Here is a 26,437-nt window from a genome sequence, read left to right as displayed (position 1 = left end):
TTTCTTTATGAGCTAATAGCTAGTGTTCTGTGCCTGTGAGACAAAAAGAAATTCCAAAAGTGTTATTTTAAGAAAAAAATCTTTTCCTGACTTGTTTTAAGAGACTCTATAGTAACTCACTGTAGTGTGTAGTTTTGTTCAAGTAATGGGAGAACTATTTTTTTCGTTTATTTGCTTTTCTGTTGTAAGAAATTTAAAATAACAGTCTGGCATCAGTGTACAAAATCCATTTTAGCTATGTTAATCATAAAATAATTCCTTAAACTCCTTAAGAAGTTTTTTCTTTTTGAGAAATGTGATAAAAAGATATATAGATTGCTTAGATATTCCTGATAGCAAGTCAGTTTTCCCCCCAGTAGCATCTTTAGGAAAGTGTCATGGAGTTGCACATAGAAAGATTACATACGATTTAACTTAATCCAGTGTAGTATGATTTTCATATAGGCAGGCATCAGATTTTCAGAAAATAATATTTATAAATAAAATAGGCCATTTGTGACCTTCCTTGTGTATAGTACAGTATAAAGACAACATTTAAGAATATTTGCTGGGGACTGGAAAGATGGCTCAGTGGTTAAGAGCACTCTCTGCTGTTCCAAAGGTCCTACAACTCCCAGCAACCACAAGGTGGCTCACAACCATTTATAATGTGATCTGATGCCCTCCCCTGGTATGCAGGTGTACATTCAGGCAGAGCACTGTATACATAATGAGAAATAAACCTAAAAAAACAAAAAAAGAATATTTGCTTTCTAAAAAAAGAATAGTTTTATATAAATGTAAATTTTTTTTTGCTGAAAATTTGATGTTGAATTCTAGAAAAATGTTATTATTTGACATTTATTTCTTAAAATAATTACAATGACTTTTCTAGCTCTTCTTAATTATCTAAAAAAAACTATAGTCATAGTCCTGTCAGCTTCAGCGTTTTTAGTCACCGATTGTTTCCCAGATTTATTGAGAGTTATCCAACACAGACAAGCTGAAGAACAATGCCCTCATACCTGCGCATCCACCCTCGTAAGTTGAGCCATGTTAGTGTTTTTCCTTTGCTTTTTTTTTCTGTGTGGAGCATTTTAACCTATACACCTGACATTTCACTCCTAAATGTTTCAGCATGTGTTTTCAAAAGCGGAGACATGTTAATACATAACACAATATAATTATAAACCTAAGAAAATTTGTTTTCATTATTAGGTGTGATGATAAATGCCTGTAGTTCCAGTACTTAGGAGACAGAGGCAGGAGGATTGCCTTGAGTTTGAGGCTTTTAACTGCTAAGCCTCTTTACCAGCACCCAATATGTTACTTTTTTTGTTTTTTGTTTTTTTGAGACAGGGTTTCTCTGTGTATTCATGGCTGTCCTGGACTTGCTCTGTAGACCAGGCTGGCTTCAAACTCACAGAGATCCACCTGCCTCTGCCTCCTGATTGCTGGGATTATGTGCCACCATACCTGGCCTCCAATATGTTACTTTTTAAAAATTGTGATTTGATGACTTTAGCATTAAAAAGACCCCCTACACAAATGTAGCCAATGGGCCGCTCGGGTTTCATGTGTATCCTCTAGTAAGGGGAGCGGGGGCTGTCTCTGACATGGACTTTGTGCCTAGCTTTTTGATCACTTCCCCCTGGTGGGGCTGCCTTGCCAGGCCAAAGGGGAAGAGGACATCCTCAGTCCTGATGAACTTGATGAGCTGGGGTGGATGGGAATGGAGGCTCCCCTTTTCTGAGGAATAGGGGAGGGAGGTGAGGGAGAAGGAGGGAGAGTGGGACTGGGAGGAGAGGAGACATGGGGCTACAACCAGGTTGTAAAGTAAATAAACAAAGGGAAAAAAAACATTAAAAAGAAAAGAAAAAAAAAAAAAAGACTGAGCATTGGCTGCTCTTACAAAGGGCCTGTGCTTGATTCCCAACACCCACATAGTAGCTCACCACTGTCTGTGCCTCCAGTTGTAGGTGATCTGATACCCTCTTCTGGCCTCCATGGGCACTAGGCACCCATGTAGTGCCCAGATAGACATTCAAGCAAAAACACTCAAACACAAAAAATAAAATAAAACAAAAAAGTATTTAAGCTTTTTGTGCAGTCTTTTGGTCTTTTAAGAATCCTGTACTTAACACAGAGTGTAGTGGTACACACCTTTAATCCCAGCACTTGGGGGCAGAGGCAGGCAGATCACTGTGAGTTTGAGTCCAGCCTGGTCTATAAAGGACAGCCCAGGCTAACACAGAGAGACCCTGTCTCGAAACCCCCCCCCAAAAATGCTGTACTAATAATTCTAATCGTAATATTAAATGTTCTTATGAGTTAAAGAATTAAGCTGTCTTTAGGTGAAGTTTATTTATTTCATTGAGACAGGACCTTACACGTCCCCGGCTGGCCTCCACTGGCAGCATAGCTAAGATTATAGATGTTTGTTCCCATCTATATGTTTGTGTGATTTTGGGACTTGGACTCAAAGCTAAGTGTGTTCTAGGCAAAGACTCTATCAATTGAGATGCATCTCTAGTCCCTGTGGGTGCGTTAAAAAATATTAAGGCATAATGTATGTACAGAAAAGTACACTGAAGTGCAATGTTAGGAAGCCGATTACTAGTAGTGGTGCACGCCTTTAATCCCAGCTTCTGGAGGCAGAGGCAGGTGGATCTTTGTGAGTTCAAGGCCAGCCTGGTCTATAAAGCTAGTATAGGACAGCCAAGGTTACACAGAGAAATCCTGTCTTGGAAACTGGGGAGAAAAAAAACAAAAGATTATTAGGGCTGGGTGTGGTGGTGCACACACCTTTTGACCATCAGAAACAGGAAAGGAGCTGGTGGCCGATGTTGACTTGCTGTCTTACTCAAGCCAGCAGGTGGCGGTTGAGGCCTGAAACACCTCTGCTGTTCCATTTTGGCTCAGTGTGTGTGACGTGGAGCGTGTGACGTGCAGCGTGATGGTTGCAGCCCTAGGAGTGTGGAGAATGCTGTTACTGTTTGTTAGACATTATTTGCTTTGAGGAATGAAAGTGCAAGTACAAGTGATTTGCCATGTGTGAATGATTTAAATGTCGTAATGTTATTTAACCCAGAGAAGATTCCAGCTTTATTTTCTCTTAGTAGTTCTACTCTATTATACTTAGAAAATTATTTGGTGTATCAAAGATTGGACGTCTGTTAGTTATGCAGAAACCAATCACATGTTGTCACATACTACTGTTCTCTAGCTTGTAATTAGCTGAATTTGTATGACTGTAGGATCTGAGTGTTTTGAGTTTGGGGATATACTGGGGATTGAACCTAGGGTCTCATGTTAGGCTTGTACTCTGCCATTGAACTATACTCATGGCCTCAAAACAAAAACTTGAAACACAAGTTAACATGAATGCAGTAGAAGTCTTAGGTAACTTAACAAAAAAATGTTTTATATTTTTTTTTATGAGCAGTTCCAAAGTCAGGACTTGATGGTATATTATAGCCAGTCATAAACTGTAAGAATTTGCTGCTGATAGTAGTTAAATTGCCAAAGGCTTTTTATTTTTAACATTTAAGTAATGAATTAATATTTACCTAAATTCATTGATGCAAAGGTACTTTTGAATTTCCAGTATAATGTTATAAATACTTTTTGGGAAGATACAAAGAAAGGGAGCTCAACCTAGTTCAGGGAACATTTTTTTCTTATAATTTTTGTTGCTTAAAATTTCTTAAACATTGTCTTAGATTACAAGTCAACATCATGTATAACATTAGAGATATGAGGCTCTTTAGAACTATATATAGCTGAACTTTTCTTACATATAATAGAGAATTAAAGAATTTGTCCAAAGAACCACAAATGGTTACTACAGGGCAAAGTTAGAAAAGTTAGTATTTTTTACATAAAAGCATGGGGCTGCCATTTTGGAGAGTTGAAGTTGGCCTAAGTAATACAGAATAACCAACATCAATGAATCAAGTATTGCCCTAAACAAAATTTCCAAATAATTGAAACATATTGTATTCTGAAAAATTAAAATGGCATTCTTCCCACAGTGTATTTGTTTGTTCTCAAATAGAACACTTGGCAGGACTTGCTTGTTAGTACTGACTTTGACACCCCCTTCGGAGTATTACTTTGCTTTTGCTATATTTCAGTATCTCCATGTTCCTAGTATTGTCTTCCCTACAGAAGTTACTGCTCTATGCCAGTACTTATCCTCTTTTTTGCTTTTAGTTCTTGTATTTGTTTCCTTTTTAATTTTTAAATATATTTATTAAAACACATACCGTGTAGCTCCCGTGTGTAAGGCACTGTCTCAGAGGCATTAGCACAATTAGCAACTCAGTGAAAAAATGAGATAAAACTCCTTTGCTTTGGTGGAGTAAGACTGGGACTGGTTAGAGATAGTCATTAAACAACAAGCATAATGATGTAGTGGTTCGCAGGTTAGCAGAGGTTATTATAGAAAACATAGATATAAATGTGGTTTAGAAATACTGGTCATTGGCTGGAAAACCAGGTCACCAAATTTATTGTTAGTAATTTAGAAAACAGAAAAAGATGTTTCAGAGATGCTTTGGTAAGCAAAAAAATTAAAAAATTTGTTCTGTTTTAGGTTATGTGTATGTGCCTTTGTGTGAGTATGAGAGTACAGTGCCAACTGAGACCAGAGATTTCACATAACCTGGGCTGAAGTTGCAGGCAGTTGTGAGCCAGCCAACATGGTTCTTCTGCAAGGGCAGTATGTGCTCCTAACTGACTAGCCATCTCTAGCCACCAGACACTTTTTGTTTCTTCATGTTAACTGTCATTCTTTTCAGAGGTTTGGTCTTTGGTTGGGTACCTGAAGTTCTGGAGCATCTCTGTTCCTGAGTTAGGTATAACTCACTAAGTGCAGTAGCTGTTGGCGTGTAATCTGTGCACACTTTTGTTATTTCTGAAAGTTGAGCAATGAATGATGTGAAATGGCTTGTTTGGTATGAAAGGGATGGTAATTCTTTCTTTTACTTTAAAGGTTATCTCATTTATTTATGAGATTAATTGATTAATTGATTGAAGGGTATTTACTGTGATGCTTATGTGGAGTTCCGAAAACAACTTGTGGGAGTGAGTTCTGTTTTTTCATATTTGTTCATTTTACTTTATTTGAGTGCTTTGTCTGCTTGCATGTGTGCATGTGTGTCATTGGTGCTCATGGCCGTCAGAGCTCCTGAGATTGAAGTCATGCATGGTGTGAACCACCATGTGGGTACTGGCAGTTGAACCTGGGTCCTTTGCAAGAACAACCAGTGCTCTTAACCTCCCCAGCCCCTGGTGGTAATTCTTGATGACCCATATTGTCTGAGAGCAAGTGTGTGCAGTGACTGATTGTTTGGGTTGGTGATGTGAGGTGATCAGATACAGTTGCATCTGTTAGGGTCAGGATGTTGACGACCAAGGGTGATAATGCAAATGGCTCAGTTTTCTGCCTTAAACCTTAGCCCTCCAGGCATTTCCTGTGTGTCTCTAAGAGAGCTCTCAATCCTTCAGCTGTTTTTACTGTTGAGTTTCCTATTTGTGCAGTGTGGAGGAGGGAATACTACAACAGTGTTTACTGTGAGGAAGAAAAAAAAGACCATCTTTGTAAAAGTGTCTGACCCCAGGATGTGGGTGGATGATGACACACATCTGTACCAGAAGGAGTCATCAGGATGTCACAAATGTCAAGACCACTGTTTTCTTCCTGAGTAGTTTACAGTTGGGCAGCCATGACTCTTCTCTCCAGCTGTTTCTTAAAAACAGTCTGCTCTGCTGCTTACTCATTTGACAAGAGCTCAGAGGCCTCAGGAAGATCAGGAGCAATTAAAGGAGACTTCTGGCCCATTCAGTCAGCTTTGGAAAATAAAATTATTTTCTTGTTGCTTTGTTTTTCAATTTACATCAGTATATTCATTTGAACTGGAAGGTCACATGTTTTATTTGATTACTTATTTTCTTGCAGCGTTGAGACTTGAACACAGGGCCTCATATACTTTAGCTAGGCCTCCAGCCATAGTTTTGAATTTTAGTATTAATTTCTTCCAAATGGGGGTAAATAACGTTCCTCAACAGGTAATTTTGATCTGCTGTTTTGACTCATCCTGTTACGTCAACATATAAGGAGGATCACTTGTGATCTTTGTGAGTTCTTTTTCCTTCCTTAGAACTGGAGAAGAAGGAAGAATAGGCATCTCTGGGTTTCATCTGGTGGTAGAGCTTGCTTAGACCTGGCCTAGTTCATAGAAAAAGTTTTGCTGGAGTCTGAAGAAAGACACAGCACCGAGCAGTGTTTCTGTAACTCGAGGCCAGGGAGCTTTGCCCAATGAATGAGTCTCAGAGTTGACAGGTTTTTGGTTTTGTTTTTTTTTTAAAGATTTACTTATTTATTATGTATACCGTGTTCTGCCTACATGTACACCTGCAGGCCAGAAGCGGGCACGACCAGATCTCATTATAGATGGTTGTGAGCCACCATGTGGTTGCTGGGAATTGAACTCAGGATCTCTGGAGGAGCAATCAGTGCTCTAATCTTTGAGCCATCTCTCCAGCCCCAAGACTTGACAGTTTTTAAGAAACAGCTGGAGAGAAAACATTAATTCCTTGTGTGTTTCTGTCATTATGATAGAAACATGGTAAGAAATAAAAGTAAAAATGAACTTTAAACTTTATAATAAATGCTGATGTACAAGTGTCTTTGTTGTATATTTCTGGAGTCCTTTACATTAATGTGGTTAGTGTATTCATTGTCATGCCTCCCTCCGTATCTAGTTGTTTTTCTTTTCATTTTTTGTTGTTTTTGCTTGTGAGACAGGGTTTCTCTGTGTAACAGCTCTGGCTGTTCTGGACTTGGCTTTGTACATCAGGCTGGCCTTGAACTCACAGAGATCCACTTGCCTTTGCCTCCCAAGTGCTGGGATTAAAGGCGTGCACCACCATGCCCAGCTTGTATCTCTAGATTTTTGAGAAACATCTGTATTAATTTCCAGAGACTGGACTAGTTTTCATTCCTACCAGCAGAAAAAGACCAGAGCAGTGAAAGCTTTAAAACATTGACAAAAGAAGCTGAACAAAGCACTGTGAGCCAGAAAGACCGCCTGTGTTCATGGGTTGGAAGAATTAAAATCACGAGAGTGATTGCAATCCCCATCAAGTCTCCAGTGCCATTTTTCATACCAATAGGAAAAAAAAAAATCTTCAGATTCACTTGGAAGCATGAAAATAGCCAAAGTAGTCCTGAGAAAACAAGAATACTGATGATTTCAAGTTATACTACAGAGGCATAGCAACCAAACAATATGATACTAGCACAAAAATAGGTTAAGCTGATCTATGGAGCCGAGCAATACAACTGCACAAGCTAAAATCACCTGGTTTTTGAAAAAGGTACAAAAGTACATGTTGGAGGAATGACAGCTTTGTCAACAAATGAGTGAAATTAGGTTGTTATCACTCATCCTTCACAACAAACAGCTCTAAATAAATCAGAGACCTTAATGTAAGACCCGGAACTCTGTAACTGTTGGAGAAAACTGTAGAGAAAACACTTCAAGATACAGGCATAGGTAAGGGCTTTCTGAGTAGGCTCCTACTTGCCTGGAAAATAAGGCCAGCAAGCAACCTCAGGATCAGAAGCTTCTGTACAGGCAGCCCATAGAATGGGAGAAAAACTTTGAAAGGCACTCATCTGGTAGAGAATGAATATCTGGAATATATAAAAAATTCTAAACATTAAAGAGACAAACAGCATAACTGAAACATGAGCTAAGGAACTGGAAGTTTGTGAAAAAAGAAATACAAATGGCCAACAATCATGAGTAATGTTCCAACCTCACTATCCATCAGAGAGGTGCAGATCAAAACTATAGTGAGATTTCATCTTACCCTAGCCACTAAGAAAGTCAACAACAGCAAATGCTGATTTTGATTTGTAGGCTTTGTGGTATTTTCTGCTTATCTTCAATTTATACTATTCTGATTTTGGGGAGGTATCGTAGTTTTCACGGTCAGCTTGAATTCTGTGTGTGGCTATGCATGTGTGTGTGGAGGCCAGGCGTTCATGCTGGGTATCCTTTTTTTTTTTTAAAGATTTATTTATTATTATGTATACATTATAGATGGTTGTGAGCCACCATGTGGTTACTGGGAATTGAACTCAGGACCTCTGGAAGCGCAGTCAGTGCTCTTAACCACTGAGCCATCTCTCCAGCCCCATGCCGGGTATCTTTATTCACATTCCACCATACGTTTTGAGATAGGATCTCTCACTGAACCTGTGCTTTTAATGATTTTTTGAAGCCTCTCTAGGAAAAATTTAGAAGCAATTTTCCTTTTAAAAGTGGCAGAGGCAGGCGGATCGCTGTGAGTTCGAGGCCAGCCTGATCTACAAAGTGAGTCCAGGATGGCCAAGGCTACACAGAGAAACCCTGTCTCGAAAAACAAACAAACAAACAAACAAGTTAACATAGCAGAGGCAGGTGGACTGCTGTGATTTTGGGGCCAGCCTGCTCTACAAAGCGAGTCCAGGACAGCCAAGATAACATAGAGAAACCTGTCTCGAAAAACCAAAAAAAAAAAAAAAAGAAAAAGAAAAAGAAAAAGTTAGTATAAATCTTAGCTATAAAGCACGTTGATTTATATATATATACATATATATATATATATAACATTTGCTGCATGCTGATCAGCATAATACCACTCAGAGGTTAACTACTGTAATTTTTAATGATTTGGGACAGATAACCAGACTCTTTCAAGAGGCATTTTATAGTTACTCCTGTGGCTGTTGGCCTATTCGTTAATTCCAAGTGTTATTATTACCAGGATTCTCTTGAAGGACATCATTGGGTAGGGACTAGAGCTCATTAAAACAAATTTTTAAGTTATATTTTAATTTATTTTATGTGTGGGCATTTGCATTTACATTAGAGGCCTGGCTGCAGTCATTGGTTTTAACTTGGGCTGCAAGCTTGTTGGTAGTGGTAGGCTCCTCTATCTGCTGGACAGCCTCACTGGCTCCAGAAAGAACTCCTTTCTTTCTCACTTTATGTACATAGGCGTTCTGCATGTGGGTATATGTGTGTATTGCATGCATGCCTGGCTTCTATGGAGATCACAAGAGGACATCTGATCTCCTGGGACTGGACTCCGAAGAGTCTTTAGACCATCAGTATTGCTGCCTGTAATTAAGGCAAAGGTGAGACACGGCGGCTGGAGCCTGTAGCGTTTATTGAGCTTACTTGGATCTGGAATCCCTGAGGTGCCTCTGGAGCCTGGAGTTCAGGGAGCACCAGCTTAAAGTAGTTTGACTGAAATTGGTTTACAGATTAAAAAGAAAAACAGACACACAGTGATAAGTGACTCAGGTGAGCATATAGATCCAATGAGATCCCAGACCACTGGACTCAAGTTCACTGGTCTTTCCACCAGTGTTTAGTGCATTGCAGTGTAAAGATTTTCATTGTCATCATTTAAGACTCATTGAAGTTTGTGCAAAGTTCTGTCAGAGTGTACTATATATGATTAATCATTCAACCTATTGTTAACATACGGATTAGAGAATATCTGTAACACGAATTTATGGAATCATTATTTTACATTTTTCTTTTAAAATGTTATCCTAATTTTATTTTATGTGCATTACTGTGAGGGTATCAGATTTCCTGGAAATGGAGTTATAGACAGTTGTGAGTTGCCATGTGAGCGCTGGGAATTGAACCTGGGACCTCTGGAAGAGCAGCCGGTGCTCTTAACCACTAAACCATCTTTCCAGCCCCACATTTTTATTCTCTTAATAGAATAAACATCTAATCATTTTCAGACCTTAGTTTTGACTAACTCTTATGTACAGATTTAATTCTCTTGAGAGGTTTTTTAAATGATACTGGTTGTGTCTATAGGTTGCTCCTGAAGGTTTAATTTTTTTGCAGTGTAATATGAAACTTTGTTCATTTGTTGAATTAAATTTCTAAGAATTATGCATTTATGAGAGCTACAATTGTAACATAAAATTTAATTTTATTGTGCCTGAAAACAGCCAGCTTAAGAGGGTGTGAATATAAATTGTAGGACATTGGAAAGGAGTCTAAAGTGTGACTTAACATAGTGCAGAATTGTAGTTAAGACTTCCAAATTCCTAAGAGAACCGAGAATTTTACCTTTAGGTTGATTCAGATTAGTCATTACAAAATTCTAAATAAAGATTTTATTAGATTATCTAAAGTAGAGACAGTATAGACCACGAGACAAGGAAGTGGTCAAGGAACCAGGAGTAGTAGCAATGCCTTCTTGTTAACATGAGGAGATTCTGGATAGCTGATGTGAACCAACAGTTAATAGGATTGGAGTTCCATGTTGGTGAAGACAGCTCACTGCCATTCTTTGTTTTAGAAAAATATAGTTTTCTTTTAATTAAGTAATTAATTAGGCTTTTTTGAGACAGGGTGTCACTATGTGGCCCTTGCTGTCCTGGAACTCGCTTTGTAGATTAGGCTGGTCTCAAACCCACTGAGATTCACCTGCCTCTCTGTGCTTCCCAAGAGCTGGGATTAACAGTGTCTGCCACAATGCCTGGCTTAAACAAAAAGTTTTTAATGCAGTTTATCTTTGTAAAAATTGCATTTTGGTGTTCAGTATTTATTTTAAAATTTATTTATTATTTATACAGAATTCTGCCTGCATGTGAGCTAGCAGGCTAGACGAAGGAACCAGATCTCATTATAGATGGTTATGAGTCATGTATAGACGGTTATGATCAACCATATGGTTGCTGGGAATTGAACTCAGGATCTTCAGAAGAACAGTAAATGCCCTTAACCTCTGAGCCATCTCTCCAGCCACAGTGTTTTTTTAAAATACCAGAATTTGATCATGGTTCTATACTAAACAGATGGCATTTCATTAACACTAAAGGATTTATCTGTTAAATATTTTTAATACAAAGATAAAATAGTTGATAATTTAACTGGGTTTCTGACAAAATTAGAGGTGGATACTCCTCTCTTTTTTTCCCTCTCCTCATTCAAAACAAGTAACACATCTCAGGAAAAGAAGGAACTTTCTAAATGTAGCTGATAGTTTGGAGGATACTTTGCACTTGGAATACTGTGTTGGAAAACAGTATAAGCATTCCGTGCCTCTCTGGAACGCTTAGTAGGTGTTGTGAGACAGGCTGCCAGTGATGGGTAAAGTAGTAGGTATCAGGGTCAGGAGTCAGTGCCTCTTCGCAAGCAAGGTGAGCCAGTTGCTAGGAAACACAAATGTTGATGTAAAAGTTTTCTTATTTTATTTTTAGAAGTGTAAAGGATTTTTAAAATGGCATGATACATTGTATGTTAATTATAATACAGACCATAATCCTTATGATTATTAGCTTTTAAAATTCAAGATAAGGGGGCTAGACCTATGGCTCAGTGGCTAAGAGAGTGTACTGTTCTTCCAGAGACTGTGCGTTTGGTTTCCAGAACCCATGTGGGGTTGTTCACAGCCTTTTGTAGCTCCAGCTCTTAAGGGAAACACATGTCCATGCTCACACAACTAATTACAAAGTAAAATAAAATTTAAAATTTAAGATAATTAGTTAATAGTTAAAATTTTATACATATTTTATTAAATGAATCAAATTAATATTATTGACTTAAAATATACCTGTTAAATTACGCCTGTTTGTAATTAAATTTTTTTTTCAGAAGGAATTGTTTTCTTTTTTTTTTTTTTTTTGGTTTTTTTTTTTTTTTTTTTTTTGGTTTTTCAAGACAGGGTCTCTCTGTGTAGCCTTGACTGTCCTGGACTTGCTTTGTAGACCAGGCTGGCCTCGAACTCAACAGCGATCCGCCTGCCTCTGCCTCCCGAGTACTGGGATTAAAGGCGTGTGCCACCATGCCCGGCCTTGTTTTGTTTTTTCAAGACTGGGTTTCTCTGTACTTGCTCTGTAAACTGGGCTGGCCTCAAACTCACAGAGATCCACTTGCCTTTGCTTTCCAAGTGTTGGGATTTTTTCTTTCTTTTTTTTAATAGTGTTAGTTAACCTGGGGCAGGGCAGACATTAATCCTCTGAACTACTTCCCATTGTGGGGCAGGTATAGGATATAGGATACCCGTGCCATCTGCTTCTAATCAAGCGACCTCCCCATCCGTAATCCCAAATCTTGCTAATGTTCTTCATCTGGGCCAAATCCCCGTCCACGCCGGCCACGTGCTTCTCCTCCATCTAATCCATGGCCCCGGGTGCTGGGATTACAGGTGTGCCACCACCACGCCTGGCTTCAGAGGGAATCTTTAAAATGGATGGATAGATAGACAAGGAATATAGATTGACAAGGAAAGCGGCCATATTTTGCATTCTATTGTTTCTGAAGTGATGAAGTATATGTCTATCTGTAAGTCAGTAAGGAACTTTGTAAAACATGATAGAAATGTTTATTTTCTCAGTAGGCCCAAAATCATATAAACCATTAACTAGCATAAGTACGCCCATGTTAGAAATGACATTGAAGTATTAACACGGATTACTTACTTTGGCCATAGCAATTTATGGGCTCAAATTTTTAGTAGCTTTAATTTCACAACAAAATTGGACAGTCATTTTTCTCGCCTTGGCCTGCCATGATGGTGCTGTCTGTTGAGAGGAATATGTTTCTGTTGTCAGTTCAGTGGATATGCAAGGTCATTTTGCCAGTCGTCTTTTAAGGTGTTAGCCTTTGCACTGAGAACATAGTCTTTTATATTAGGACAAAGTAACTGACTGGAGTGTGGAGCAAAGCAACAGCTTTACCTTCACACTGATGGAGAGGAAGTATTTGTGACATCTTTATGTTATGTGTCTTGTGATCTGTTATTCTGTTTCTTCTGCTTCACAGTTGAAAGCTCTTACGCATTTCATATTTTGATGGTTCAAACAGGATGAACATTTCAAGTTTCTTATTTTGAAAACCTGGCATTACTAATGTTAGCAAATATGCATGCTATATTGTGGGGTGTGTCTGTGTTTGTGTGTGTGTGTGTGTGTGTGTGTGTGTGTGTGTGTGTGTGTGAGAATTGCTAGGGCTTCTAGAAGACATTAGCTTCCTTAGACAGTGTTTATATAGTTTATGTTTATTTATTTAAAGTGACTGCTATCTTGCTTGTTTGATGCATGCATTAGTTGGTACTAAGCCTGGGCTGGCTGCCTACAAGTTCAAAGGTTTGAGTATAACACAATTGACATGTACATACAGGACTAAAGCATAGAAACCTTACAATATCAGATAAATAGTAAATAAAAATTTACTATTCCCCATTTTCCTCCACTGTTAAGATGATCTAGTGTCTCAACTGGTACTTTCTGCCATGGGGAGGAGGAGTGATTGTCTTAGGCTGAGCTGTTGTAAAAGACCTCAAGACAATAATGTTGCACTTTTATAAAATTGTGTCATATTGACATGATAAAACCAGCGTTTTGGTATACCTTGTACTTTCAGAAAAGTCCTAACAATAGACTTGTGTTTGCTATTAAAGAAAAAATTTTATAGTATCTATTTTAATGCTGCTTGCAATCTACAGCTTAAATGATACTAGTAGCTTTGATATGCCCTGTGCTATTTTAGGAGTATATTTATATAGTTTGGGGAGGGTGTGGCTGATAATTTTTTAAAAACTATATTAAGGGAAGATTCTTAGAGAAAACTAAACACTCACTGAGTAAAGCTAATCATATATGAAGGAATTCTCTGTCTTCATTTCTTACCCACACATTAGTTTCCTATGAGTAGTTTTGCTTTATTCAACTTCCATTACCTCTCCATCTTTCCCAGTGGTGTAGAAGGGAACCCCAGACATTATACAATCTTACTGATATTTCAGTCTCTTTCTCTCCCAGTTTTGGGGCTCAGACCAAGATCTCTTGCCGGATTGGCAGGCACTCTTATCACTGAGCTACATCCCTAGCTTTTCCATGTGTATCTCAGAGAGAATAGAAATTATTTTTATTTCCTGTGAGTACAAATTAGCTTTGTTGTAGAGAAGTTCAAGAGTGCTTGGAAATAGGCTGGTTACTGCAGTGTGTTGTAGTTAATATGTATTTAGAAAGAAGAATTTATATTATTTGGATATTTAATTATCACAGTGAATTTCAAAGATTTTGGAATTTTGATTCTATATTTATGAACACATGAATTTCTTGTCATGTGTATGTATGAGGCACCTGACATTGTCAATAGTTACTGCCACTCCTCCAGAATTGTTTTAATACTGAGAGGCAAGCAACATGTAATAGTAACATTTAGTGTTCTGTTAGCCTATGTGTAAGTCATTAATCAGAGAAGTGAAGGAGAGTAATGGAAAGAGACAGACAGATCAAAAAAGAAAGAAGAAATATGGGATGAAGAGAGATGATAGAGTAAATGTGGAGCAGAGGTGGCAGAGTGGGAGTACTGCACTCTTTTTTTTTAAAATTTGTTTAAAGATTATTAAGTATACAGTGTTCTGTCTGCATGTGTGCCTGCCCGCCAGAAGAGGGCACCAGATCTTATAGATGGTTGCAAGCCGCCATGTGGTTGCTGGGAATTGAACTCAGGAAGAGCAACCAAGTGCTCTTAACCTCTGAGCCATCTTTCCAGCCTGTTTTTTTTTTTTTCTTCACTCTTTCTCTTACTCTCCACTGGGTCTTGGATTGTGTGTTTCTGCCTATCCTTGTTCTATGTTTAGGATCTGAACAATTGTTGATTCCTTTCTTACTGAGTGCTCTCTTTTTTCTTTTCTTTTAATGTTTAGATTTTGTGAGATAAAACTTAAAAACTGAACTATTTTAGGACTAATTGTGCTATATTTGCTTTTACACAAATATTTAGGCTTTTTTATATAAATTAATTAAAATAGTTGGGTAGTCTTAGGGGCTGAGTTAAACTGTCTGCACAGTTATACATGGTATAAAACATTAACTTGGTACAGACTTTTGCTTCAGATGCTCTTACTGAAAAGCTGTGTACTAACTTTTCTCTGTGTGTTCTCTCTTCCTTCCCCTTTCCTGGATGAAATTCGTCCTGTTCAAACTGGACTCGGCAGTTCACAAGATTCCTTTGCAACTCGCCATTGGAGGTAAGAGATTGCTCTCAGATCTTCATGTTAGCATTGCCAGTAGAGCAGCTCTGCTTGGTTCTCTCATCGTGCATTTATTTGATAATTTAGAAATGGTTGTTCTAAAGCAATACATTTTTCAGTCAGAGTAATGGCGTAAACATAGCCATTTTTTTTTAAAAAGCCATTCACCTTTGTAACTAGTCATTGCCTGCTTGGATACATCTTCTGTCTCAGTAAGTAGGGGAGTCAGCCCCGGATTGTATTTCTGTGACCCCGGTGTTGCTTCATCCCTGCCTCCGTCATTCTCCTGCTTCAGCAGAGCTGGGTAGGCACCAGCTGCTGTCCAGGAGGCGTCACCTGCATACACGATGGGAAGAGAGGAGCACCTGCCTGGCACCGAGTGGTCGGAGGGCAGAGGCTCTGTTCTCCGTCCTTCTTTTGCTTGTCACTCAGTCTGCGTCCTGGTTCTCATTTGGAAAAATTGTGAAGCTTACAAAGAAGTCACTGGCTGTTCAGAGAACCAGAATTGTGTGAGGTGTGGTTGTAGAAAAGCTTGCAGATAATCGTAGAGACTTAGAAAAAGCAGAGTCTTGTGAATAGAGGCTGGACTTGGAACTACGCCGCCAGGGTTTAAGATGCGTCTTTACTTACTACCTATATGACACTAGAAATCAAAACTTCTTCGAGCCTTCCTTTTAGATGAGGCAAGATGTTTGTGAACAGAATTGGATTGTTCAAATCCTGTAACATTTTGTATTCTTCTTTTAAGCTGGATTTCAGCCCTTTATACTCCAATCTTTTTTTTGTCTTACTCTTATCCTTTAAAAATTTTATTTATTTGAGCCGGGCGTGGTGGCGCATGCCTTTAATCCCAGCACTTGGGAGGCAGAGGCAGGCGGATTGCTGTGAGTTCGAGGCCAGCCTGGTCTACAAAGTGAGTCCAGGATGGCCAAGGCTACACAGAGAAACCCTGTCTCGAAAAACCAAAAAAAAATTTTTTTATTTATTTATTTTTTGCTTTTGTTGTTTGTTTCACTTTTAAGAATGCCCTTCTCATTCCCAGCTTCACAAATCATACTCCTTTTCAGGGTTGCACCACAGCCCTTGTATTCCTTATAAGACCATCTCTGATCTCCTCACACATTGAGAGTTGGCCTTTTTCTATAATGTTGTATACATTTGATTATTGACGCTATTCTTTTTAATGGTGAATAGAGCCAGTTTGAATCATCACCAGGGGAAACGGACCAGACCAGAGAAGCTGTAACCAACCAGGTTTGGTCCCATTTTCTAGCCTTCAGCCTTAAGATGACGGATGCTGGGCTGTGAGTTGAGAGGGATATGAGTGGCCCATGGGCAAGTCATTTAATCCCTCTGAAAATGGGAGTAACACTCACAAGGTTGTTATATGAAGTGATTTGTGGCATAGTACAGGAAACAGAAATTTAAGTAATAAAGTAGAAAATTTAAAAATCCTAAGAAACTTGAAGACAGTATGTATTTTATTATCTGCTGAAGGTAAGGAAGTACTTTCTGACCATAGAAGTAAGAAGCATCAGACACAAAAGGCTAGAAAATTTTGTTTGACTGAATAAAGAAACATAATCTTGAGCATGAAAACAAATGTAGTTAAAGGTAATTCAGGGCCTGGAGAGGTGTCTCATGTGCTGCTCTTATATGTTTCCTAGTATTTGCATAGTGGCTTACAACTACTTGTAATTCCAATTCCAGGAAATCCAACGCCCTCTCTGTCCTCTTTGGACAACAGGCATGCATAAAGTACACGTACATACATGTACATGAAACACTCGTACACACACAAAAAATGAATAAATCTTAAAAACTGAGGCAGTATGGCAAAAATAATAAAAGTGTTATTTAATAATTTAATCTTTTAGAATCAATAAAATATCTTTGCTATTTTGTACAAAATTATGTTGGATGCTATAAGTAGTTGATAAAATAAGTGCAAGTGATAAATAAATAATGTAATTATGTATTAGTAATGTGAGAAATGCAGTTTAAAACAGTAAAGTTCCCCTACCCAGTTCTAGCCAAGGGACAGGACATTCCCTACAGATGAGTGGAGTGAGGTCTGACTTTCACACGAACTCTGGTGCCCCATATTTGACCATGTCCCCTTGATGGGGAGGCCCGGTGGCACTCAGAGGAAGGATAGGAGGCTACCAAGAAGAGACTTTATATCCTATGATCATGCACAGGAGGAGGAGGAGGTCCCCTCGGTTATAGTCATAGGGGAGGGGAATAGGGTGAAAGTGGGAGGGAGAGAGGAATGGGAGGATAGAAGGGATGGGATAACAATTGAGATGTAATATGAATGAAATAATAAATAAAAAAAAAACAGTAAAGTTAGGAAGAGTTGCTGCCATGTGTAGGTTATTAGTAAGGAGGCTGGAGTTGGAGGTCCACAGCCCTGGTCAGTTAATATTTAGGTCATTGCTTCTCAACCTTCCTAGTGCTGTGACCCTTTATACAGTTCTTCATGTTGTGGTGACCCCCAACCATAAAATTATTTCCTTGCTACTGCATAACTAAATTTGCACCTGTTATGACTCCTAATGTAAGTATCTGATATGCAAGATATCTGATATGCAGCCCCTGTGAAAAGGTCATTGACCCCCAAAGGGGTCACAACCCACAGGTTGGGAGCTGTTGATTTAGATATTGATCATTTGCAAAAATGCTTTTAAATGGGTCTCACTAACGAGTTTCTCTTCAATGTAAGTTAAATGAAAAGAGGACCTTGTTTCCCCATGTTTAAAAAAAAGATTTATTAAGTGTTTGTTTTATGTATGTGAGTGTTCTATCTGCATGTACATCTGCATGTCAAAACAGGGCATCAGATCCCAGTGTGATAGCTGTGAGCCACCATGTGCTTGCTAGGAATTGAACCCAGGACTCCAGGAAGAGCAGCCAAGTGCTCTCAACTGCTGAGCCATCTCTCTTGCCCCACCATATTCCTATTTTTTGTTTGTTTGTTTTTTTGAGACAGGATTTCTCTGTGTAGCCTTGGCTGTCCTGGACTTGCTTTGTAGATTAGGCTGGCCCTTCAGTCCCAATATTTATCCAGAGTAGTGAGAGGTGATTTTAAGATCTTTATTTGATGGTAGGGTAGTTGGTAAACTCTAAACCTTTTCTATAACTAATAGCATCCAAAGATGAAAAGACAAAGCCTCACAACTTAAGTAAGCTCAGTCAAGCTGGGAAGACAGTGAAATACATTAAAATACAAACAGTAAACTTAATTTGCTATGAGTCAAGAATAAAAAACTGCTACTCCTAGACTCACCCCTACCAAGCTCATTCAGTAATCTCCATTCATCCACCCACCCAACAAATATTTACTAAAGCAGGGCCTACCATGTACAACTTATTACATGAAAATTAGGAGCGTGAAGCTGGGTCGACAAAGTGAGTCCAGGACAGCCTAGACTACACAGAGAAACCCTGTTTTAACCCTCCTCCCGCAAAAAATTCCAAAAATAGGAATATGGTGGGGCAAGAGAGATACCTCAGTAGTTGAGAGCACTTGGCTGCTCTTCCAGGAGTCCTGAGTTCAATTCCCAGCAAGCACATGGTGGCTCACAGCCATCTATAATGGGATCTGATGCCTTCTGGCATGCAATCATACACACAGGCAAAACACTATATGTAGTCAATCAATTGATCAATCAGTCAATCTTTAAAGAAATATCAGGAGCTGGGCGGTGGTGGCACATGCCTTTAATCCCAGCACTTGGGAGGTAGAGGCAGGTGGATCTCCCTGAGTTCAAGGCCAGTCTGGTCTACAGAGCGAGTTCAGGACATCCAGAGCTGTTACACAGAGAAACTCTGTCTCCAAAAACAAACCAAAACAAAATATCAGGGCTCGGTGTATCAGATCTGTAATCTCTAGTGAAAAGTATAAAGGAAGAAGAATATCATGATCAAAATTGAGTGATGGTAATGGGTATATAAGAGGAAGGTGAAATAATTAAATATGGTCACCCTGGCCCCGCTTCTCTGGTAAGAAATCCTGTGAGGATTTCTGTTGATATTCCACATGAGCTACCTGATGGTTTACTGAATGGCAGCCCTTCCCAAATCTCCTTCAGTAGCTCTGAGCTCAGTCAGGATTCGTTTCATTTCACTACACACTGCCTGAGATGCAAAGCCAAGCCGAGGCAGGAGAATGCTGGAATCTTCTGTGTGTTTCATTTCACTATTAAGTGTATGTTTTAGCCAGAGATAGATATTTTCCTATTTTTAAAAAACAAAAGAATAATTCCAGTAGAGACAGTAAAATGTAGGAGACTTTAAAGTTGACTTTAAGCTTCACTTTGTCCATAAGAAGTCTCATGAATGAACTAGGTCCCTTTGTTGTAAGTCCTAGCCATTTAACTGCCACATGAATCTAATGAAGTTGTCAGGTTATAGTAGTTATGCCAGTAATGTGATATGTTGTCACTGGAGTGGACCATGTGTGGAGAGTCACTTACTTCTCTCTGCGGGGTCGACCCTTGTCAGTCCTGAAGACCAATAGCAATCATTAAGCCTTATGGGAAAATAGCTTTTAGCACTTTGTCAAGTCAGGCAGTGTATTTCTATTATATTTCTAATTTTGTGTGGCTCTGTGTAACTGCTGATGCACACTTCCCTGCTAGGTTTAGTGGGACTTCTGTCCTATAGACGATTTTATTGGCATTTCTGAGTCTGAGTTACATTTTGTGGGAACCACTTAACAGATGTCTTCAATTAAATGCAGGTAAGTAAATGGGATTATGTATCAGAGGTCAAAAGATTCCCGACATTCCCTTTAGAGTCAGATTTTGTTAGCCAGTGCAGTAGGCTGTGGCCTCCTTGTTGTGTTTGGAGACAGAGGCCTCAGCACAGGCGAGCACATTAGCTCATGCACCAGTTTGGAACTTGGGCTTCTCTTCAGAGGTGTCCTTCTGTTTCTTCATTTCAGATTCAAGTCCTCTTTTTTAAAGAGCCGTTACTTACTGAAAAACTAGCACGTGACATGTGACATGTGACATGCAGGACTGTGTTTATTACATTCCTTATATTAATTCTCACAGAATATCTACCGCTTATGATGAAAATTGAACCCAGAGAGGTAGATGAGACTAGCTAGGTGCTGAGAACCACGGCTAACAGTTTGGGGCAGGAAAAGCAGAGTGGGAAGGAGGATAGAATGGCACTGCCGGGAGATGCTCACATTCAAGACTCTTCTTGAAGGAAGCTAGTAATCAGAGATGGACTTAGTGAACTTCAGAGCAGGATTTATGCACCTTAACATCCTGGCATCTCAGGCCTGGTGAGGCCTGTGGGATGCTGTTCACTGTTGGAAGCCTAGCTGCATCTCTAGCTTTTGTCCACTAGATGCCAGTAGCACCCTCTTCACCACAGTGGCAAGCAGCATAGTCCTGTAGATGAGACTGCCGAATGGCCCTAAGAAGCAAAATTGTTCCCTCTTGAAAATCATTATGGGATGCATGTTGAGGGTGGGGGTATTACAAAGAGAGTACATTAATGAGCCAATAGTGAAGATAAAATACAATGGTAAAATATTTCAGTTCAATAAAAGATAAAAAAAATAGAGAAAATGAAATAAAAAGTAAGTGGGACAAATATAAAAACCGTAAGGCCAATAGCAAGATAACTCTCTAAAATCCAATTAATTATTGCATTAAATATAAAATACTAAGTCAAACTTGGCTACATGAGAAAATTTTGCATCGTTCCATACTATCTTTTGACTGTATATGGCTACTGTATTACATTTGAATTTTTCAGAGTTTTCTTTTAAACTCCAAAAGCCACATGTGGTCGGTGGTTATGCTGTTGTTCAGTGGAGGGCCACACACTCTAGCTAAAAGTTAGAGATTGTCAGATTGGATAAAAGAATAAAAGCAAGCTCTATGTTTGAATATGAAGATGTGTGTGACTTAGAAGTAAAAAAGGCTGCAGTAAGCTGTGCCGGTGAATGAATAATTACCATAAGAACATTGGGTGGGCTTTCTTTAAATCTGACAAAGTAGTCTTCAGGATAGAATCTGTGTATAGAAAGATGTTCATAATGGAAAAAAAGAGTCAAGTTTAGTCTAAATGTGATCCATTAAGAATAATGCTGTCAAAAATAAAATAAAAACCAGTAGAAGTGAAGAAGAAATAGTCAAAGTCAGTGACAATTAAAGGTTTTACGACAATTTCTTGATACTTTGAAAGAACATTTACACAAAGTTAGAAATAATCTGGAAGACCTGAACAGTGTGGTCACAGTTTTACTTAATTGACGTCTATCAATATTCTTCAATGCCAAAAAGCTTTTGAAGTCAAGCAAGTCATAAACTATAGACAGCATGGTTCATTTGTAAAGCATTCCTGCTTTAACTGGCTTCCCAGCTGCTCCTCTTTGTTTTTTGTTTCTCCCAGTACTAGAGATTGGAGACAGGGCATGGAGTACTCTGCTACTGAGCTACATCCCCTTTAGTGCCCCTTGTAAAATTTAAGTTTGCATGCAAAGTGATGATGGGTTTCATTGTGACATTTGAAATAGGTACATTTTAAAGTACATAACGATATTCATCAAGCCAAGGCATATGCTGGACTATTTTACAATATTCAATAAATGGAAGAGGATTGAAACTGTAATTAAATTGGCATTAAGAACCAGCAGAATGCTTATAGCACTCTAGTATTAACAGGAGAGCTTAGTTAAAAGTGGCTAAGAGAGCCAGGCGGTGGTGGTGCACGCCTTTAATCCCAGCACTCGGGAGACATAGGCAGATGGATCACTGTGAGTTCGAGGCCAGCCTGGTCTACAAAGTGAGCCCAGGACAGCCAAGGCTACACAGAGAAACCCTGCCTCAAAAAAAAAAAAAAAAAAAAAAAAAAAAAAAAAAAAAAGTGGCTGAGAGACTTGTTGCTCTGCTACTCCAGAGGAAACAGAGGTCTAAAAAGCACAAGAGAAACTGTCCATTGAGATTCACTTGGGAAATGGGAGTTAAAACTGCAATGAAAAATCACCCATGGACTCACTAAATAGATGGAGTTGGCACATGTGGAGAGAGTAGCGCTCTCTTACTTTGCTGGTGGGAAAGCAAAATGTAGAGCCATGGTTCAGTTGTTTTTCGAAACTTCACAGTTACTTTATGACCCAGAATCTCACTTCCTGATTGATTATTGATGATTATGCCTAAGTGAAATAAAAATATGTATGCTCATAAAGAATTGTGCATGAACGGTTACAACAGCATTATGTTTCATAGGCAGAAGCTAGAAAGCGTTCAAACATCTGTCAGATGGTGAATGACTATAACGGAATAGTAGTCAGCAGTAAAAAGGAACATGGGTGACTCTTAAAGAGATTATAATAGATGACATAAGTCAGACATAGACTGTACTGTGTTTCTCTTTATGTGACTTATCCAGCAAGGGGAAATTTAGAGTCAGCAGATCCCTGGTCATCCAATAGTGGTAACAAATATAAATGGCTGGTGTGCTTGGAAACTTTTCAGGGTTGTGCTAGGATTCTGGAGAGATGGCCCACTGATCGAAAAGAACATGAGCTGCTTATTCACAGCAGTTTAAACCATCTGTAGTTCCAACATCAGGGATGCAACACTCTCTTCTAGTGTCTGTGGACCACCGCTTTCATACACACACACACACACACACACACACACACACACACACACACTTAAAAAATAAATCTTAGGGGCTGGAGAAATGGCTCAGAGGTTAAGAGCACTGCCTGCTGTCCCAAAACTCCTGAGTTCAATTCCCAGCAACCACATGGTGGCTCACAACCATCTATAGTGAGATATGGTGCCCTCTTCTGGTGTGTGGGCATGCAGGTATCCATGTAGGCAAACACTGTATACTTAATCAATAAATCTTCCTTCCTGCATGTGTGCCTCCCTGCCAGAAGAGGGTAGTAGATCTCATCACAGATTATTATGAGCCACCATATGGTTGCTGGGAATTTTACTCAGGACCTCTGGAAGAGCAGACAGCTCTCTTAACCTCTGAGCCATCTCTCCAGCCCATAGTTTTAGTTTCTTAAATTTATTGAAAATTCATAGAATTTTGTATATAAAGTGGCTAGTGTTAGGATATGCAGAGATATCTCAGTAGTAGATGTATCACTTCTTCTTTGAATTCTCTATGTATTGTAGAAAGGTCTGACGTCATTGGACATGGTGGTACATGGAAGTGGAGGTAAGAGGATTAGAATTTCAAGGGCATTCCCAGGCAAGTAGAGAGTTCAAGGACAGCCTGGGCTACATGAGAACAGAAAAGGGAAAGAGCAGGTCTGGCTCAGTTTGCTATCCTCCCCAATACTACATCCTTCAATGTGGCATGTTAAATGCAGTATTAGTGTTCACCAGAATATTAGTGTATATTGAAATTGATATGCTTTAATTAATATTATAGCAGTATTTTATTACTGCTCATAGTATTAGGTAAAAAGCCACGAATACTCCCAAAAGCCTTCAAGTCATTTCTCATGGTTTTTTGTTTTTGTGTTTGCTTTGTGGGGAACTGCTTGGCTTTCTGCAAAAGACATAGGAAAGCACTTAAGATGCCAGAACTTCACTGTCTTTTCTGTCATCCTAGTATTGTGAGGTGGCTTCCTATGTTAAGGTATTGCCTATGGCCAGAATTTGGAAAAAGGAGCTGTGGGGGAGAGAGACATGAAAGGAGTCCTGGAACATGATGGGTAGAAGCTGAGTTGTTAAGCTGGAGATCAGATAGTTCTTCTAAGTATGGAGTACACCGGCAGTCAGATACGCTGAGAGCTGGCCTGAGCTGGAGTGCTGTAGAGACGGGGCTAGGAAGACACTGAGCCAGCGAGTTGATGGGAGCTTTTACCTGTTTTTGTCTAGTGCTTAGGCCCAGCTTCATTTGAGGAGGTAAAGCCAGGTAGAAGGAGCTACTTCGTGAAATCATGGTCACTTGTAGATGATGTTAAACAGTCTGTCGGTGATACTGAAAAATCAGAAGAGGAAGACAAAGCAGTGGCTTGAACCACAGAAAGAGAGGAACAGGATTTTGTTGCTTGTAGCTGTATATATAAAGAAAGAACATAAGGACACAGTTTTCAGACTGTGTCCCAGACACTTGAATTGGAAGTTGAGTGTTATTACTGAAAGGCACCAATTAGAAATCTGCAAAAGCACCAGATTGTCCTTTGACTGCTGTCCCCTTCCCTTGCCTCTAAGGGCTGTTGGGCAGTTCTGCCTCAGGCAGAGCTACTAGTAAGGCTAAACAGTTGAGCTGAAGACATCGCTCTTTGTTTTGGTCACTGTGGTGAGCACAAAGTAAGCATCTTGTGTGTGCAGCCAGATAGTGCTCCTGAAACTTAGGGTCAGGAGGTGACTGTAGTTCAGTTTTGGGCATCACATGATTGTTGAGATAATGTAAAATGAAAATTTATATTGCTTAGTGAAATAACAGTTACTGAAGTCTTTTCCTGCAAAGAACTCTGAGGTGACTAAAATATAAAAGTTGATTTTGAGAATAGAGGAAGCATACTTAAAATAGAATTTCAAACATTAAATAGAATAATACCACAAATTTGTTGTGTTCAAGACTTTTCTGCACTAACTTGAGTTGGTTTAGGGATCTTAAAAATTCAAGATATTTCCTTGCTTGGTTAGCTAGCTTTCCTTAAGCAAGTAGAAATATTCCTCATTACTTCCAAGACCTTTTTAACTGTGTTCAAAATTAGGGTCATCTTCTCTGACAGTTTTCATTGCACATTAGTTGTGCGTGAATGCTTCAGAAAAGGCTTGAATAGTAAATCCTGGGGTGGATTAGTTTCCATGGGGACATCAGTCTTGTTTGATCTTGGCATTCATTGAGTTCTCAGTTTGGGATGTCACCATGGAATATGTTTTCCTGTAAGAAGGACTGGGAAACCGGGAGTTGCCAGTTGGACGGCAGTAAACGAAGCATTAAACTCTGCAGCCCAAGGTTGTGTTGTAGTGCTCAGTAGCTAGTTTGTACAGTCAAAGTTTGAAGTTCTGTTACTTCTTGTAAGCCATTTGGAAAGTCTTTTTATTGGAGGAGTTAGGATTTAAAATATACAAAAATCATGTTAAGGCAAAGCACTTAGTATTAACAATTTAATTTTTTAAAAAAATCTGTGAATTCTACAGTAATTCATAACTTTCTTTCTTTTTTTTTTTTTTAAAATAATTTATTTAATTTTATGCGCATTAGTGTGGGGGCAAGGGTGTCAGATCCCTTGGAACTGGAATTAGACAGATGTGAACTGCCGTGTGGGTGCTCGGAGTTGAACCCGAGTCCTTTGGAAGAGCAAACAGTGCTGTTAACCACTGAGCCATCTTTCCAGCCCCCAATTCATAACTTTCTTTTCTGTACATTTATTAAAACTATCGGTGGTATGTCCTTTATCACTTATTTAAGCTTTGTGAAGTTCAGTTAAGACTTGTGATACTATATAGTTTTGGCTTTAAGTTGTAGATGAGTAAACCTTTGTTTGCTTTTTTGGGAGCTTTAAAATTCCTAAGGAATACATTTTTTTTTTTTCTCATCACTTGGTTTTGCAAATTTCTTAACTGTCCTAGTTTGTTTGTAGCATATGTGTCCATTATGACTGTTGTTAGCATGGTGTATAAACGTTGTGTCCACTGACAAAAATACTGACCTGAAATGGAAGTCCAGATTTTGTTCCTTCCCAGCATGTCTCTAAATTGGCTTAGTGACCTTGGATAATTCTCTTAGCACCTTGTTTCTTCATGGTATAAGAGTATCCAAAGAAGAGCTGCCAAGACCGAGCAGGTAATACACCATACAAATAAAGTTTACCACCCCTCTCCCCTTCCCTCCCCTTTCCCCCTCCCCTCCCCCATATGCTGTTCTCCATACTCTGCTCCATGTTCTATCTTTTCCACTTATGATCTGGAGCAAGTTGCTACTTTGCTTTAGAATAAGCGTACTCAGTTTTTTTCTATAAAACAAATGTCATCCCATTTCCTTTCTTATTCAGATGTATATATCTTATTTTTTAAATATGGCTTTACTTATCCTTATTAATAAAACAGTAACTTTTATTTTAGTGAAGTAATTTCTCTTTCATAAAGAGGACTGGGTAGCCAGAAATCTCGAGAACTGTTTGTTACATACAGGCGTTGTGGCTGATGGGAGAGTGCATAGATTTACGTGCCATTACTCCTTAAACACCCCTTTCACTTTCTAAAGAGGTAAAGATGAGTGTGACAACATGACCCCGTGATGCAGTGCTTAGGTAGAGATGTCAGCAAGAGGGAATGCTCATTACTCAGTTAATTATTTTACTATTACTTGGAAACTATGGGCATCCAATGAGGCCTCGTTATATTTCTTGATTGTATATTTAAAATTACTAAAGTGT

At 39.0% G+C, this 26,437-nt stretch overlaps 1 protein-coding gene across 6 annotated transcripts in view; it reads left to right on the top strand.

The window, feature by feature from the left end:
- Ate1 (arginyltransferase 1) overlaps nt 1-26,437 on the top strand; it is a 126,912-nt gene that overhangs the window by 23,669 nt on the left and 76,806 nt on the right. For all 6 annotated transcript variants that reach the window (XM_051145422.1, XM_051145420.1, XM_051145418.1 and 3 more), the window contains one exon: nt 15,016-15,048. In XM_051145422.1, coding sequence (XP_051001379.1) covers nt 15,016-15,048 — 33 coding nt within the window. The remainder of the gene's footprint in view (nt 1-15,015; nt 15,049-26,437) is intronic.

The sequence above is a fragment of the Acomys russatus genome, chromosome 5, assembly GCF_903995435.1.
Source record: "Acomys russatus chromosome 5, mAcoRus1.1, whole genome shotgun sequence".
Lineage (NCBI taxonomy): Eukaryota > Metazoa > Chordata > Mammalia > Rodentia > Muridae > Acomys > Acomys russatus.
This window is presented reverse-complemented; position numbering and strand designations above follow the sequence as displayed.